At 43.8% G+C, this 18953-nt stretch overlaps 1 protein-coding gene across 1 annotated transcript in view; it reads left to right on the forward strand.

The window, feature by feature from the left end:
* The window catches only part of LOC121283992 (protocadherin Fat 3-like), a 619931-nt gene that overhangs the window by 510018 nt on the left and 90960 nt on the right, over positions 1-18953 (forward strand). Inside the window, exons 15-17 of the mRNA XM_041198874.1 lie at positions 13355-13744; positions 14400-14614; positions 17851-17988. Coding sequence (XP_041054808.1) covers positions 13355-13744; positions 14400-14614; positions 17851-17988 — 743 coding nt within the window. The remainder of the gene's footprint in view (positions 1-13354; positions 13745-14399; positions 14615-17850; positions 17989-18953) is intronic.

Below are 18953 nucleotides of genomic sequence, written 5' to 3' on the forward strand. Positions count from 1 at the left end.
TGTGCTACCAACTGCCTTGTTATGTTAGAAATTACTGAAATTAATTCTGAATGTTAGTAAAACTAAATGCCAATTATTGATCTAAAAGTTACTTTAACCTAATCGTAAAAATTTAACTTATAACATAACCACTGACCCATATTATGCCATGAGTGTAGCTAGTAACAGATTGAATACTTTTAACATTGTTTCCATGTTCACAAATTCCTTCATCAAATACTTGAACTAAATAGGAAAGCATTTTTGTACCTTGATTATGAGTGGTGCTCTATGAGGTTGTATGTAGGAAATTGTGATTAAACAATGATTGTAACAGTCTCTGATCTGTTTTTCAATGCAACCAATTTAACCTCAGGTTATTTCAGAATATGAAAAGAAGTAGACAAAGTGGCTACAATTGCTGACCACTCCTGTTACATTTAAATGTGTCAGATATGAGGGATAATTGTAACAGGAGACGTCGATAATTGTAGCCACTTTGGCTACATATTTTCATATTCTAGGCATTTAATTAAATTGAACAGGAATTAAATTTATTGGTTTGAAGTGGAAAAATTTGTACATAATGTTATTTGGTAAAAATGAAGTCTGCTAATATTCAAAAACTCATTGCAGTTTCATTTTCAGTGAGAACTCAAAATATATTCACATATTGAAAAGTTAGAATCTTGTACACATCTTAATTTGGCTTTACTCCAAATTTAACATCATCTTATCTTTCGAAGTGAATATCCTTGACATAAGACCTGAAAATGGAGATAAAACAGCCACAATATTTTGCTATTTGCTGGATTATATCAAGATACAAATCAAAGGAGGAATCAACCTTCTATATTATTAAAATACAGAATTTGTATGCATTATTTACTATCTAAATATATATTAGTCATTTACCTAAGAGCTAGGTGTATTTTAATTGAATGAAAATATCGTTGATCACAATATAATTTTTCAAGTTGAAATAGAGCTATTAATAACCCCCTGCCAGGACTTTATAGCATTTGAAACATGTAAACAGCATCTGTGGACCAAAATACAATAACAGCTGTGAGGGAACTCTTTCTTCCATATAGTTTCTCTCTGGTACTTGACCCATGGAAAGTGTAGCTGACACTATTTATTCCTATCTCCTTACGAACGTTTAGAGTTAATAAGAAGAAAGATCTTTGTGCGATCTGATTTTGATAATGTAAACCTCAGTTTTACTGGCCCCAAAACCCTGAAACTGGGAGCATTATCTTTGCAGCTGAGAGTTAAAGCAGACCTAAAACAAATTATCTGCACACCTGAAATAGTACAAAATATCAGGTCAACAAAGCAATTGGCATCCATCGACCCAGACTCTATATTTAATTTAAATCAACTCCATTGTGACACAATACTATATACAGCATTCTAATCTATAGTGAAGTAAGGTTGAGGAAACATCTTTCTGTGTTGCACAAAATGAATCCATTATCTTGAAAACGCAATAATGTTGTATTGCAGATGGATTTATACACCATAGTGCAAGGTTAAACTGAAATCAATTTTCTTTGCAGAATTAACTTAAGTGGTCTACAGAAGGACCACAAGAATGGCCATCGTAGTTTTTGGCTGATTTTCCACTTTGTTTAGTATTTCTTTAAATAGCTATTTATAAACTGCAAATAAAATACCAGAGTCTTTCAGTTTATAAACTGGCAATCATGTCCAATGTACTTTTGTAGTGAGAACAAAAGAAAATCACACAATTACACACTTTTTAAGTGTCTAATGAACCATTTAATCAGCTTATATGATGCAAAATTTAGCTGCTCTGTGACAAATACTTTGGTGAAGTAGCTGGGTGACAAGGTCATACAGCTCATTTCACAGATTGAGCCATGACTTTGCTAGTGAATTACATAATAGGTAAATAGGAGGGATAATTTATTGTGCTTAAATGCCAACTTCCTCTCTCCCCCTGCACAAGGCACAGATCCAAGATGCCAGAGGTGGGTATTTGAACATGTAAGTTGAGTGTCTACCCTTTGGGCAACCAGGTAGAGGTACAGAGTCCTGGGTAAATCCTACCAACTGGATTTTTTCAGAAGCTAAACTGGGAACTCTTTTCTGAGGTATGCACTGAAGACTTTGGGGCAATCTGCTGCTAAACCACTATTTAACTTATTAAACATTAATGATTTACACAAAATGCCACATCAAATTGTCCATATATGTCAGTTCTTTTTAATCATTCAGGGATGTGGGCTTTGCCGGCTGGGACAGAATTTATTTCCCATCCCTAGTTGTCCTTTGAGAAGGTGGTGAGCTGCTTTCCTGAACCGCTACAGTCCATGTAGTGTAGGTACACCCATAGTGCTGTTAGGAAGGGAGTTTGAGGATTTTGACCCAATGACAGTGAATGAACAATGTATATTTCCAAGTCAGGATGGTGAGTGACTTGGAGGGGAACTTCCAGGTGGTAGTGTTCCCATCTATCTGCTGCCCTTGTCCTTCTAGATGGACAAGGTTTGGAAGGTCATGGGTTTGGAAAGTGCTGTCTAAGGAGCCTTGGTGAATTCCTGCATTACATCTTGTAGATGGTACACACTGCTGGCACTGTGCGTTGGTGGTGGAGGGAGTGAATGTTTGTGGATGTGGTGCCAATCAAGCTGGCTGCTTTGTCCTGGATGGTGTCAAACTTCTTGAGTGACGTGTGAGCTGCACTCATCCAGGTAAGTGGGGAGTATTCCATCACACTCCTGACTTGTGCCTTGTAGATGGTGGACAGGCATTGGGGATCAAGAGGTGAGTTACCTGTCACAGGACTCCTAGCCTCTGGCCTGCTCTTATATGGCTAGTCCAGTTTAGTTTCTGGTCAATGGTAACCCCCAGCATGTTGATAGTGGGGGATTCAGTAATCAGAATGCCATTGGATGTCAAGGGACGGAGGTTAGGTTCTCTCTTGTTGGAGATGGTCATTGCCTGCCACTTGTGTGACACAAATGTTACTTGCCACTTGTCGGCTCAAGCCTGGATATTGTCCAGGTCTGGCCACATTTGGACATTGTCTGCTTCAGTATCTGAGGAGTTGCGAATGGTGCTGAACATTTTGCAATCATCAGTGACCATCCCCTTCTGACCTTGAGATGGAAGGAAGGTCATGATGAAGCAGGTGAAGATGGTTGTGCTGAGGACACTACCCTGAGGAACTCCTGGAGCTGAGATGACTGACCTCCAACAGCCACAACCATCTTCCTTTGTGCTAGGTATGACTCCAACCAGCAGAGAGTTTTCCCCCGATTCCCATTGACTCCAGTTTTTCTAGGGCTCCTTGATGCCACACTCTGTCAAAGGCAGCCTTCATGTCAAGGGCAGTCATTTTCACCTCAGCTTTGGAGTTCAGCTCTTTTGTCCATATTTGAACCAAGGCTGTAATGAGGCCAGGAGCTGAGTGGCTCCGTTGGAACCCAAACTGGGTGTCAATGAGCAGGTTATTGCTAAGCAAGTGCTGCTTAATAGATGACCCCTTGCATCACTTTACTGATGATGGAGAGTAGACTGATGGGGTGGTAATTGGCTGGGCTGAATCTGTCCTGATTTTTGTGTACAGGACATACCTGGGCAATTTTCCACATAGCCAGGTAGATGCTAGTGCTTTTTAGCTGTCCTGGAACAGCTTGGCTAGGGGCGTGGCAAGTCCTGGAGCACAAGTCTTCAGTGCCTCTGCCGGAATATTGTCAGGGCCCATAGTCTTTGCAGTATCCAGTGCCTTCAGTTGTTTCTTGATATCACGTGGAATGAATTGAATTGGCTGAAGACTGACATCTGTGATGCTGGGGACCTCCAGAAGATGCCCCATAAGTATATATAGTTATACAGAATGCAAAGCATAGGTACATATAGTTATGCAGAATGCAAATTTATAAATTTGCTTATGGCACACCCACTCTTACAAAACAAGAATACAGTGGTTTATAGGGCAGATCTAAAGAGAACACCTAGCTCATTTCACACTTGCATAAACATCAGCACTGATACAGAGCATTTGTGACAAATAATAATGGTTTAACTAAGGAGGCACAAGCCACCAATAGTAAAGGGATACTAATTGTAAAGTTTGATGCATGGATGGCGGTTACAGGTAGGAAGTCCAATATGATGCCTATCCTACCTGATGATTTGCTGTTACTCCTAATCCAAATTCATGACAATACATCTGCTTAGCGGGGCATGGAAAATTTGCTGTCCCTTATTGGGCATCTGAAAGGGCTTGTTCTCTGCTTCTGCCACTGCATCCAAATAGTATGCAAGAAAATTTCCCTAAACTATTCACTTCTGTCACTGCTGTGCTCAAACTTTGAAATTCTGCTCTTCGTTCAGTGATTGACACTACGGGCAGAATCATCTGTGCTCACTGGCGTCGGGCACATTCAGTGATGTGCACAGACAATATGGCGAAAAGGGCAAAAATCGATTTCATGACTTTATGAAACCAGTTGCAATTGTCAAACGTCGGGAACCTCATAGCAATACATCAGCATGCCACTTTGATGCCTCTGAGTTGCTTCAGCGGGTAGATGAGCTAGGAGCCCGACTCCAATCATATCAATGTGGCTGCGCCTGAACGGTCTCAGCTGCAGAGGAATTGTCACTTTATACAAGGTGTCTCTTCTGCATGGCCGCTACCCTTGCCCACACAACCCCCCCACCCCGCACTTGCTTGTGCACATTAATGTTGCAAAATGCTCGCGAGGGATACCTTTTGGACTTCAAGGTTGAGGCGCATTGGAGGTGGTGGTGGGGGAAGGGTGCCCTGTGGTTGAGGAGACATTGGGGGCAGGGGCAAAGGCTGCCCTGCGGTTGAGGCGACTTTGGATGGGCTGGGGGCACAAAGGCTTCCCTGCAGTTGAAGGTAGTGCACAAGCAAGTGCGGGGTGGGGGGGTTGTGTGGGCAAGGGTAGCGGCCATGCAGAAGAGACACCTTGTATAAAGTGACAATTCCTCTGCAGCTGAGACAGTTCAGGCGCAGCCACATTGATATGATTGGAGTCGGGCTCCTAGCTCATCTACCCGCTGAAGCAACTCAGAGGCATCAAAGTGCCATCAAGTGCTCCAGATCTTTTCACTTCTCAAGCACAAACTGCAAAGTAATGAGTGTTTTAGTGGTCTGCAGAACAATTGGACGACTGCACACATTGTATAATCTCCTTGCTAAATCTGGCTGTGGAGCAGTCACTGGCGGAGGCGTTCACAGGCCCTTGCAATGTCACCATCCCAGTTTGGCCCCATGTCGGCTCCATGCTTCAAACTAACAGTCCAACCTTGTAGTGTGGATCAGGAGAATTCCCGTGCCTGAGCTGAGAGCACAGCAAGAGGTCCAATGGGCAAAGCTGCTGCCAATCGATCAGGTGGAGGAGGGTGGGGGTTTCAGTCAGCCATGCAGTGCACTAATCTCGGGCCATCCAAATGGTGGCCAGCACTCTCTAGGATGCGTTAAGGGACCATCAGACTTAACCAAGAGAAGTTCTTGGTACACCCATGCTAACCCACGTGTCTCTCTCTTTCATCCTGCAGGAGGAGTACATCAGGATCATGGAGCCTGATGAACTAACTGTATGCCTTGTGGCATACTGAGAGTGTAGATGATGGAGAAGAGAGCGACTGAGGTGCCTGGCTGCACAGAAGGCGGAACAGCCTTAGGAAGAAGGGGCAGCTGGGGTTCCTGCCCATGCCACCGAAAAGCCACTGTGAGCCATCGCTGGTCAGCACCTAGCTAGACCAAGAGTCTATAGACGCCACCTTTCATTCCTGCAGATGACTGAGAACCAGTGTTGCCGAAGACTGAGCATGTCTAGGAAACTGGTCAGTCACATCTGCCAGCTACTGCCAGATTTGGTGCCAGGTGGACATGGAGGGCATCCACTGCCAGTGGCTGTGAAAGTGACCGAGGCACTCAATTTCTACACCAGTCCTATCAGGGCTCCAGGTGGCCTCTGTGGGATATCACAAGCCTCCTCCCACAAATGCATCCATGAGGTCACAGATGCCATCTTCGAGAGGGCACACAACTTGGAACATTTCGCCCTGGACCAGGGCAGCCAGGATGCAAGAGCGATTAGATTTGCCCAGATCTCGGGATTCCCACATGTGCAGGGTGCGATCAACTGCACTCACGTGGTGCTCAGGTCTCCGTCACAACACACGGTCAACTATGTCAATTGCAAGGGATTCCATTCGCTGAATGTGCAGTTGGTGCACGACCACCACAAATGCATCCTGCAGGTCTGCCCAGGGTTTCCAGGGAGTATCCACGTCTCCTACATTCTTTGTCAGTCACAGATCCCTGATGTCTTCCAGGCTCCATTGGGGTGACTCCTCATGGACAAGGGCTACCCACAGAGGCCGTGGCTGATGACACTCGTGCAGTGGCCTCAGACTGCAGCAGAGTGAAGGTATAACAAGGCTCATGCTGCAATTCGCAACTTTGTAGAGCAAACCATCGGGATGCTGAAAATGAGGTTCCGGTGTTTGAACCAGTCTGGTAGAGCCCTGCCATACAGTTCGCAGAGGGTATCTCGCATTGTCGTCGCCTGCTGCAACAGGGAGAGGAACTAGCTGTGGAGGCGATGCAGGAGCTGGAGGTCTCCTCCGATGAGGAGGATGTCGATGGTGATGAGAGTGAGGAAGTCCTCGAAGTCAACAATGATGGAAATAAGGCCCTCGCACTGACTAGATGAGGCAGGCCTACTTGGGAGTCCTTATAGCTGCTAGATTTGTGGAGGATGATGACGACATGCAGTCAGGAGACACCATTGATCCCCACATTGCATCTGTGAACATTTGACTCCAGTCTGGCTTATGGTAGTGCATATACGCTCTGTGATAATGCTCCTGTCATGGAGACACAGTGGAGGCCCTAATAGTCAATAGGTAGCCATTGATTTCACACGGCCTCTAAGAATGTTTGACTCCTGTCTGGCCAAGGGCAGCTCACTTGTGCTCTGTGATCAGGGTCACATCATAGAGACGCAGCCATAAAACTTAAAAAAGCATTTGATCCTTTGTCTACCTTCAGCACCTGACCCATTCTGGAGCAGATGCTGAAGGGATAGGGGCCAGCCCCACCTTAAAGGCGTGGAGAGTACACAGAGAGAATAACAAAACTCTGTGGTGCCTGCCCACTGTGTTCTGGCAAAAATGACAAGGACAGTCAAGGTGCAGGCATCAGTAATGTTTCCAGAGAGTGTGAGGCTGGACCATCACTTTGGTCTGAAGGCCGCACAGAGCACAGGGAAGATGCCCTGGACTGAGACACCTGCCTTTATCTTGTGCAGAAAGGTTTCAACCTGAGTGATACAAATACTGCTCATCAGAACAAGGAGCCACAGGCAGGGAGACATTCTTGGGAGCTTATTAACAATAGTGAACATTATGCATGCCCAGGTTGTGCAACTACATCTTCTTAACCTTCCTAACCCTGCCGCCACAGCCTGGTGCTGCCCAGACATCCACAGTGGAGGTGGAGGCAGCCTGCTGACTGCGATGCCTTGACTGTGATGACTTTGGCAGGTGTCCTCTGAAGACTCCCGGCCTCCTTTTGGGGTCCTGCTCTATGGCAGTGGCACCCTCCTTGGCCTGTGGAGCTGGAGCTGCTGGACTCACAGGAAGAGGGAATGCGGATGGGCAGGACACTCCCGGAGTCACCTGGATTGGTGGCCCCTTGGGTGTGCACCTGCTGATCCTCCCCGCTATGGGTGCCCAAGGGCCCCGGCTGAATCTTTGAAGAGAAGGGGTAGCTGGAGTGAGATCGAGCTGCCCTGCGCCCATCTCGCGTACACACTGTTGGAGGCCAACTATGGCATCAGCAATGGAGTTGAGCCCATGCAGCAGTGCAGGAGCAAAGCCCTGGACCAAGGTCTCCATGGCAGCCGTCATCCTACCGGTGTTGACCTTGGTGCATTGGCATGCTGGCGATATCACCTCAGCCTGTAGGCTGATGGACTCCTCCATCATACCATGCAATTTGAGGAGTGTAGCGGACACCCCTTCTTGATGTTCCCGGTTTGCCTTTGCAGCTCCGTCAACTGTGATATTGTTGAGTGCAGAGACTCACCTTCTGACTCGGACTAAGCAGATTTCTGGCCTCCAGCAGTCCTCCAAGTGCCTGACACCTGGGAAGTCCCTGCCGCCGCCTGCTGTGGATCAGAAAGTGCGATATGCTCACCAGATTGTGATCCCAAGGCCACTCCAAAGCTAGATCCTGCTGAGGTGTATGTCTCTGCGTAGGTGGATGGTGTGGGTTAGCGTTATGACGGGACTTCAATGAGGGTGCCTCCAGATTCCTCTTCAGAGATTTCTTCGGGTTGGTTGGAGGCCCTGGGTCATGTACGCCATCGGATGTTGGGCGATGTGCCTGCGAAAGCGAGGGACGATAATTAGTGCATGGCAGTGACCTGTGAAACAGCTCACATGACTCACAGCATGGTTGTGTGATGGATGTTGCACTGCTGGATCCTCACTTGGTAGAGCAGCACCAACCTCACCGTCAGCACAGGACCGGTCCAGATCCTTGCCCGCCAGCTGGATGGCTCTGTTTTCAAAGTCCGTGAGGACCTCGATTTCAGATATGCTCCAGGATCACCTGCATTCTTCCCCCCTGTAAGTCAGCAGCCATCCACTAGCCATGCTGCAGCCATTGAGGTAGCACTGTATCAGAACACGAGGCCAGGCAAAGGCATCACAAGACTGGCACCAAAGGAATGTAGTGATTAATTGACTTTTTTATGGCATAGTAGCTAGTTTGTTGGATAATGAAATGGTGGTCTTGTGGTCAAGTAGATGTTGTGATAGTCAGTATCAGAAGGAAGGTAAGGCGTGGGTGTCTTGGTGAATGGGAAATTGGATTTGCATTCATGATGGGTTTGTGACTGTGAGTTGAGAGTGATGAGAAGAGTGATTTACCCTGGTGGGTAACCTCTTGTGGCACTGGGTGGCTGTCCTCTTTTGCAGAGCATTGACACCTACCACTGCTGCCCCATCTCCCAAGCCGGATTAGTGAGGTTGCTGCCCATCCTGTGGCCAGAACGGGGTAGAGGACATCACGGCGAGCCTCCACTGCGTCCAAAAGGTGCTTGAGGGATGTGTTATTGAACCTAGGGCTGCAGTTTTTTGCCTTCAGGGCCTGTCGCCTTTGCAGCAGTCATGGGCTAGAAGCACTGAGAGGTGCGTGCGCGGCTGTACTTTAAATATGATGCCCGGTGTGATGAAGCAGCGAGATGATGGCATGGCGTGGCATGCGAATGAGAGCCTGCCCACCATGTTTCCAGGAGTGCATAATTAATGTGACGGGTTTGGGACGATATGACATGAAAAGCTGCCATTGTGGCCAGTGGGAAAAAAATTGTTTTATCTGCCTTCTACCGTACTTAGTGCAAATCTGGGACTATTTCACCCTATATTTGGTCGATTGATCCTTCATAAACAAAATGCTTTTTTTCAAAAATATTTTTCCTGGTTACTGAATAGGAGGAATCACTGATTGATATGACCGCAAGCCAGTCTTATTTGCTGAGCAAGCCAAATCCCAGAGGGAAACTTGTCTTACTGATCATGATCTTTTTGGTTTGTATTTTGAAAATGATGGGAAAACTACTCATCCAAGAAATATAGAATCTCATTAACACATTGAGGATTTTAAAATTAAAAGATTTATTAACAAGAAGAAAAAACACTTAAACACCAAGATTAAAATTAAAAACAAAAAAACTGCGGATGCTGGAAATCCAAAACAAAAACAGAATTACCTGGAAAAACTCAGCAGGTCTGGCAGCATCGGCGGAGAAGAAAAGAGTTGACGTTTCGAGTCCTCATGACCCTTCGACAGAACTAAAATTACACAGTTGAAATTCTCTTATAAAACTTTCCCAAAGAAAACACACTTGGTCAGTACACACAAGTAAACTACTCGGAACAGCTCCCTTATTGGTTTTTAACCATAACAATCCAGTAATATCACCCAAGGCAAAAACTTTAATAATAAAGTATACTACACAACTTCGCACTCTCTTCCACTCTCCAGTCGAAATAGAAGTTCAGAAACAGACTGCTTTCTGAAAACAAAGGCCACAATATTGCCGTTAGTGTGCAGGGGCGGGCCCAACACACCGACACGTAAAATGATGCATGATGATGTCAGGCATGCATCCCGATGTCATTTAGATATTTCGTTCGATGGTCCACGCCAGTTGAACTGTCAAGGGTAAATTAAGTCCATTAACAAAATAATTAAAGTTATTAACAACATTGCCCATCCAACTTTCAGGTTGGCGGGCAGGCAAAGAGCCCAAGCGGCCTTGCCCTTGCGATTTTCAGGAAAACTTAATCAATGGGCGGGATTAGTTTTCCTGAAGGTTTTATAAAATAATTAAATAAGTTTTGCAAAATTCACAAACATGTCCCAGCTCATGTGACACTGTCACATGAGGGGACATGTTTAAATAATTTTTTACTTCATTTATAAAAAGTTTTATTGTCAACTTAATCCCACTCAGGTAGCTCCATGCCTCAGGGAGGTTGCTGCGCTCTTTTGCGCGCATGCGGGGAAGAGCGCAGGCCCCTCCTCCCCACCACACCCCCACGTCCTCACAGGTTGTGGCGAGCACTACTGGACACACGTTACGCTGGGCGGGCCATAATTGGCCCGCCTGCATAAAATGGCGGCGCGCAGCTGATCACGGGTGGCAATCGGCTCCGTGCCCGCTCCCGAACAGCCTGCCCACCATAGGAAAAATTCACCCCAAAGACTTCTCTGGCTTGAAACTGGATGGCTGCTTCAAATTCACAATTTTCCTCAGCACAGAGCTGGTCTCAGGACATCTCCCCCACACAGCCAACACTACTCAACTAAACATCTTTCCTTAATATATTTTTTTCCCTTTCATCCTAGACTCCATTGTCCTAAGCACCTCTTTGAACTCGGCTTTTCCAAAATATAAAACTTTTCCATGTCTCCCTATTGCCCCCACTTTTGGGATAAATAAAATTTAATAACTTTTCCTTGTTTACTTATGAAACCTTTGTAGGTTGTAAAAGCCCCTTAAACTCCCATTGAAATTTAGCAGCTGAAAAGTCAAATCTTTATTTATCACCTGATGAAAATTTTAAAACCCAAATTACTTGTAATTCCAACTTCACCACAGCCTCTCATTACAATTGCATGCATCTCACACTTTACCTTTCACCTCTCAGTTCACACAGAGAAGCTGTCTTTTCTAACCTTCCCCCCAGTTTAGTTACCCATGAACACACACACAGACTTCTTTACAGCATACCACAATATTCCCTAAAATATTAAAAAAGATAACATCCATCTTCTCACTAACCAGTGGTAAACAGAAAGAAATAGTCTGTAGCCTCTTTCTCCCAATATTGAACCACAATCTATGCAGGTTTATGTCTTTGCTAAAATTAGCATAGATAGAATGATATGATGCATAATGATACAATAATAGCAGCGAGGTTGTCGTTGGTGGGACTGGAAGTGCCTCTTGTAGGCTCTCACAGTTACTCTCAGCCTGCCATTCATTATCCTCAACCCTCCCTCTATCATCCTTAACCTTCCCTTTGTTACCTTCGATTCTCAGTGCTTCAACATTGACCTTCCCTGTATAACTCTTTATCTCCCCACAATTATGCTAGACCTGACTTCTGCCACCTCTCTCTTTCCCTCCCGGGGTCCGCTATGCCCTGTTCCCCATTGACCGCCACCACCCGATCTCAGTCATCAATACTTCCTCTCTAGTAGTTGAACAAATCTCACCAAAAAAAGTAAAAGTAGCTCCTACTCACTCTTACTCCACCAGGAAGACTACTTCACCTGCTCAATGCCACGTTTAAGCAGTTGTGAATTTGAAGGAACATGTTTCTCGCTTGCTGATTACTTATTTGGAAAGATATACTTAATTCTGGCAAGGTTGCCTTTTCATGAGCATGCATGACATGCAAATATATTAAAAAGAGGTTCTAGATGCTTGCCATCAGAAAGCTCAAACCGGCCGCCAATTTGCTTCTGTAATTTCATCCCACTGTCAAGAAGCTGACTTTTGGCCTCCCACACAATTTTGCCTTGTTTCCCACTCTCTGGAGCTTCACAAGATTCTGCTGCTACATTAGTTTGTGAACAAAACTACAATGCTGCCTTCACATAGGGTGGAGCATGAATCCAACATCCCACCCCCTTGGGTGTGGCTTAGTAGGCAGGGTGGGCTGTAGAATCAGGAGACAAGGCTGGGGACAGAGTGATTGTCACATTCCCAACCACCCCCTCGATTACATTAGGGGCGAGGAAGGACGAGAATGGCCACTTAAGAGCCTTATTCTGCTGCTATTGGTATTCTAACAGCAGTTGGCATGGGCCATATGCCACATGAGGACGTCCCCCAGTAAAAACTGGTGGCCTCTGTGCAGGCATGGGCCTGGGGAACTGCTCTCTTTGGGGACTCTGTGGCACACTGAGGGACCCCCACACCCCCACCCCCCCAAAGCCCTCCCATGCTGCCTCTGCTGAAAGGGCCGCTCCTGCCCTCACTAACAAATCCCTGCTCCTCATCTGGGAATTGCCTGAATGGCCCTAGTGAGTCTGACCCCACTTACTTAATTCCAGAGCATGCTGCATGGCTTCTGCCCTAAGCCTCCTACAGTACCAGCTGTGGCCACTTCTCCTGGTGGCGCTGCTGGAAGTTTTGGGCTGCTGGCCCTCTGATTGGCTGGCAGCTCTTTGAGATGGTCTCTTTGCCTTTAAAGGCATAGAATCCCCAGTTGCAAGCAATTAACTGCCTGATTGACATTTACCCCTGTCAGGGTTTCCGAAAATGGCCGCAGCATGGTTGCTGGTGGCTTTCCAGTCAAGGGGCAGGGCCACAGCTGTGGTCATTAAGTTCAGCCCATAGTCTTTCAGTATTTTATTCCATGTTCATGTAATTTCCAAACAGAGCTGTTGAGCTTAAGAAATATTGTTTGACATTACCTATTTAAGTTTTAGTTCTGTAGTGTCCTGTGAACATTAATGTATTCGTTCTATGGTGTTGCCTCCTGGATATTATTCTTTGGTTGAAAAAGGTGCACATAATTGGCTTAATAATTCATATTGTTCAGAATTATTAATCCAGAAATGTTTATGTAATTCATGTTTCAAAATCACTTTTGCATATTACAGTAATAAATATCTAATATAAATTATGCAATCTTTTTATTGCATAGCCTTAACTGTAAAACTAATAATTATTATTGTGAAAATCTGAGCCACCAATGTTTGTACTTACTGACATGTTGTAAACTTTGTCATTGAAATACAATAGCAGGTTAAAAAAAGTATTTATTTTGTTCACAGGCCCAAACAGAGATATAGAATATGCACTTGTTGACACTGCTGAAGGATTTTTTTCCATTGATAAGTATTCCGGAATCGTCAGTCTGGAAAAGCCACTGGATAGGGAGCAGCAGGCATTGTACAATCTCACCGTCAAAGCCACAGATCAAGGAATATCGTGGAAACTCTCAGCTTTTGCCACAATTACTATCATCGTGCTGGACATCAATGATAATCCACCAGTTTTTGAGAGGCGAGATTATCTAGCCACAGTTACTGAAAATGTAGACTTGGGAACTGAAATTTTAGTTTTGTATGCTGCCAGCAAGGATATTGGTGCAAATGCAGAAATTACTTACAATATTAGATCTGGTAATGAACATGGAAAATTCAAAATTGACCCTCAAAAAGGTAAAAATAATACATTCAGCTCTTCTTTCAAACCACATCAGTTTACTGGTGAAGTTAGACTGTAACAAGTGGCTCCGAACAGCCAATTTTCATGAGAAATGGAACATGTTCAATAATTGAGGAAAATTCATTCCCCAAACATTTGAAAACTGTAGGCACTCTGTATTAAATATATTGATGTTTCATTGACATGCACATTTATTGCAGTGTACTAAATTATACTGCATCAAAATTAACTTAAGCATTAATATTAATATGATATTTGATCTTCAAGTTCTGGAAGCATTTTTACATTTATAATGAGATGTTACTTGACTGCTCAGAATTTTCGACTCATACCTTCATATGAATGAGCTTAAATCTAGAAAACAGCTGAGAGCATGAAAGATCATCTGGATCAACAAATTGTTTTTAAATTAACTCCAACTTTGAAAATAGTGGAAAATGATCAATAATGGATCTGCAGAACCTTTTGCACCCGCCCAATTTTCTGTTTGATTGACTTCAGTTCAATTTACTGTAAGTTTTGTTCCAGTGAGAGTTACTATGGTTGCCATCTTGATTACAGTATGACAATACATCTGTTTGGAATTAATATTTTCTGGCTGAGGTTTAGATTTGCTTGACATTTTTTTGATTTTTTGTTTAAACACAGGAGCTATTTCTGTAATTGAGTATCTTGACTATGAGACTTGTAAGGGTTACTACCTTACAATTGAAGCTAGAGATGGAGGCTATCCTTCGCTGAGCGCATTTACTACCGTAAATGTCAATGTAACAGATGTAAATGATAATGCACCCAAATTCAGCAGAGAGATATACAATGCCGTTATCAGTGAAGATGCATCTGTTGGAGATTCCATAGTTATGGTATGTCTTTTTATTAATGCTTTTTTCTACACTGCAATTCATCCATGTGGTGAAGAAAGGTTCTTGAGTATCATACTGATTTGCAGTTGCAAAAATGATGGGTAACATTCAATATTGCAAAGGCATTTAACAACATTCTACTTTCCAGTATGTTAACAAATACAAAGACGGAGCAATTACTAAGAAAATGTTAAATAGCATTCATAAAATAAAGCTTTGAACTTTCCTTCCTTCCTGAGTAGTCAGGTATAATGCAGGTGGAGGGATGAAGAGCTGGGATAGAATTCATCTTTCTTAATTTTCACCCTTTGGAAGCAGGCAAGATAAATTCCACCAGAGCAGGGGTGCAAACATCCAACTTCACTTGGGGACATTCCTGGGCTTGCCATGGTTTTGCCAGATATTCTGCCATTAGGAGCTATATGTGGACGCCAACAAGCAGAAATAAGGTGGCATTCAATTCCAGATAGTTCAGTTGTCTTTTTATTCTGGTTCAATCACCAATGAGGCAACAAAAAAAATATTTTCCCACTCTTCTTCTTTGGCCGGTCTGTTCTCTTGCTCCTCATCACAGAGTTCCAAGATTCCAGAATTTGCACTCACTGGGCACCCTGTTGTACTATTACATCCTTAACAGGATAATGACTTCATCCCCAGGAATTGGAATGGGGTCATTCATGCAGAAACTTCTGTGCTGCTGTACTTTTAGCAATGCAAAGGTGCTCCTGCAATTTCTAGGCTATATATAGCAACTAAAATACATTTCAGTGGCGGAGAGGGTGCATCCGACACTGACTATGATCTAAACTGCCCACTTGCCATTTTACACTGGAGTCTTTGCACCTTCTTGCAGGATACAGGGACAAACCAAGTCAGGAGGCAAATTGTCTCGTGTAATTCCAATACAACCTTACTTGTCATGACCTGAAGACACACCCCTTACGGTCTATCTTCAGTTCTTTGACCTGCACTGTTTTTAAATGGACCTGTCGACCTCAAATTGCTCAGCCTTACCCCACTGACAGTGCTAACCACCCCCCCACCTACCAGCCTCCCCTTTCACCCTCGACAGTGTTAACTCCCTCCCTCCACTTAGCGTGGAGGATGTGCTTCAGGACATTGATGAAGAGATCCCGCAATCAATACCTTCACTGATGACCTGGCGGTCGCAGCATTACCCAGTCATGTTCTTTTGAGAATGTTTGGAACTGACACCTTCATGGACAGCATGACAGCTTTTAAAACTAGTCTTGGATACAAAATCACTCTGTTTGTTGAACCCTGATCTCAAATTCCAGGACATTTGCTGGGATGCTCAACAAGCCATGAATAATTGCATGCAACCCTTCTTGGATAAGCTGCCATTTATCGCTGTTATTACATGGTTCTGGGTATAACACCACACTTCAAAAAGATCTCATCCAGCTTGACTCTAAATGAGGACAGCCTGTCCCATGAAATTAATCTTGTCCAAGCCAAACTGGGATCTAGTGTGGCTACAGGTTTTAACTTTCCTTCTCTATATTCTTTCTGAATATTCTCAACAGTGTTCATCCCTCACTCATCCCAAAAAAATGCTCAACCCCCTCCCCAACAATGCTGACCCTTCCAATGTTGGCAGGAGCCAGGGATTCCAGAAGGTGAGTCTGGAGAGTGGTGTTGGAGGGGGTGAGCACTGCCGGATAGAAGATGAGAATTGTCCAGCGTGGAGTTGTGGGGGGGGGAGAGTGAGGAGATGAGCACTGTCCAATGGGGGTGGCGGTAAAGGGGTGAGCACTGTCCAGGGTGAGGGGGTGAACAATGTCCACAGCAGGGGTGAAGGGGTGGGCATTGTTCAGCTGGGAGGGAGTTGAACATTGTTGGGTGGGGGTGGAGAACATTGTCATGTTGTGGGGCGGGGGCAAGCATTGCCGGGAAGGGGTGAACATTGCTGTGGGTTCTGAAGTGCTTTGACACCCCAGGTGATTTACTTAGTGTTACATTTTATACCTGCTGTGAAAAACTCTAAGTAAATTCACTTAAAAGCCGATGTAAGTATAGCGCAAGCAGACCAAGTCTCCATGGTTCTGGCCACCTGATCCCACTGCCATTTGGAATTACAGAGTAATTCGAGCAGGGCAAAATTGGCAATCAGAAGTTTCAACTTCCCATGTAAGTACTGTGGATATGCTTATATTGGGACTCCCTCAGGGTACCAAAGTGCATCATCAACATAACTTGAATCAGAGGCCTCTCCCACCATGATAGCAAGTGCTGCCTGTGTTTTCAGACCTAGGGCCTTCTATACAGGGTCGTACAACCAAACAACCAGAGACCACTAGGAACCAGGGCAAAGCGCAAAATACGGTTACAGTTCATTTATAGTTGCCACATTCCCTACATTACACCTCATTGTATACTTCAAACCAACTATCAACTCTGACTGCAGCACTTTGAGCTCTCCCCACCCCAGCCCCCCTCCCACTGCCCCCAACTCCAGCTCTGTAACCTTATGCTGCCCTACTTATCTTAGACCTTCTATCTTTCAGAGCACTTGGCTAAAATAATGTTTGCATAGTGTCGTTTCAAAGTGGTACTACTTAGACTGTGTCAATTTCCTAGGGACAGACAGCGCCGCAGGCTGCTACCTGCGCAATCCACAAGGGTTCCTTCAATTATGTCAATGAGGAAACCCACACAGATAGTAGACAGAGCACAGTCTGCCCTCAGGGAATCAACGTAGTTTGTACAGCACCACTTTGAAGCAGTGCTACATGACAAATTTCCAGCCCCATAAGCTATAGCGACTACATCCTTCCCCACCTTTAAAATCCTCTTCAAAACAAACCTTTTAAACATACCTTTGGTCATCTCTTGAAACATTTTGGTGTCTGTTTCCCCATCTCCCTCAACCAGATTTTTACCCCTTGAGATATTTTACAAAGTTAGAGGCATCATATGAGTGGCAATTAAGTTGTTATTGTTAATATTTCAGTGTATAACTATATTGGCAGCAAATACTTCCAGCCATAATACATTTTGATGCTACCAGACTTGCTGAGATTTTCCAGTACTTTTTGTTTTTATTTCAGATCTCCAACCATCCACAGTATTTTGTGTTTAGAATATATTTTGGTTTCATTGCTTGTGTTTTGAGTATAAAGTTTATGATTGCATCATTTCTGAATTTTGAGCATAATAGAATTGCTATTTTTTCATGACATTTCTTAATATTAACTGAGAATTTGTTTGCTTAGGTTCTGGCAGAAGATTCTGATAGTCAAACCAATGCACAGATTCAGTTCTCCATTGTGAATGGTGACTCAGACAACTACTTCAATATTAGTCCAGTCACAGGCTTGATCAAGGTCAAAGAGCGACTTGATAGAGAAAAAGTAAGAAAGGATTGATCAAAGGACCTTTTTTTTGAACATTCTGTTAAAATATTTCCAAATTGAACTCCTCTGGTGTCTCACTAGGCAAACATACCTTGTTGGAGGTATTGAGCCTAATATAAATCAATGTTAATTTCAACACCTAGTTTGTGCTCTTTCTCTAAAGTTAGCTGGGGTGAAAATGGATTTACTGCATTTGGCCCCTGCATCACTAAGCTATGTAGAGGGAAACTACAAGCAGAATTCATGCTCCTGTTTGCTGCAAAATGCTGTCCCATTGATGCTTTTATGTAGTTAATTTGTAGTTTAATGTGACCATCCTTATGTGAAAAACATAAACAAACCATGTACTGGGCATGCTGAGGTCCCCTACAGAAATATATTACTGTAAATAATTGAGGATTTAACGAATAGAGAAATTAAATCGCAGTGCAAACAAAAATCATCAAATATGTATTACAAACTAATATAAATCTCTCATTTAGCTGCAAGACAGTGAAAGGGGTTTACGCAATTCGTAGAGGAATGTGAATGCTATTACCAAATGCAATTACATTAAACTATATTTATAATCTGATCTTTCAATTTGTTTCTTATATCTCCAAATGTTAGTTGTTTCTTTAGTTTTTGATTTTTGTAGGTAATTGTATTTGAATGTTGAAACAGCAACGTTATTTTTAGAGTATTATTTTAAACCTGAATGAAACTCAAACTTGAAAAGTTTATTGTTTTTCTTATCCAAACTAACCTTCAAGGCACTTTTGCCTAGGTGGTGGGGTGGGGGGTGGTGGTGGAAAGAAGCTGTGGCCAGAAGCAGCCCACATGATTTAATGTTAAACTGGATGAAGCATATCTGCACCTTGCCAATTGACTAAATGACGATTCTAACAGTAAGTGTGTTTCTATTACTGCTCAGATTATCAGTTTTAGTAGAGAAAGAAGCAAGTATTGGTTTGGTTTTTAAT

This window comes from Carcharodon carcharias, chromosome 11, assembly GCF_017639515.1.
Source record: "Carcharodon carcharias isolate sCarCar2 chromosome 11, sCarCar2.pri, whole genome shotgun sequence".
NCBI classification, from domain to species: domain Eukaryota; kingdom Metazoa; phylum Chordata; class Chondrichthyes; order Lamniformes; family Lamnidae; genus Carcharodon; species Carcharodon carcharias.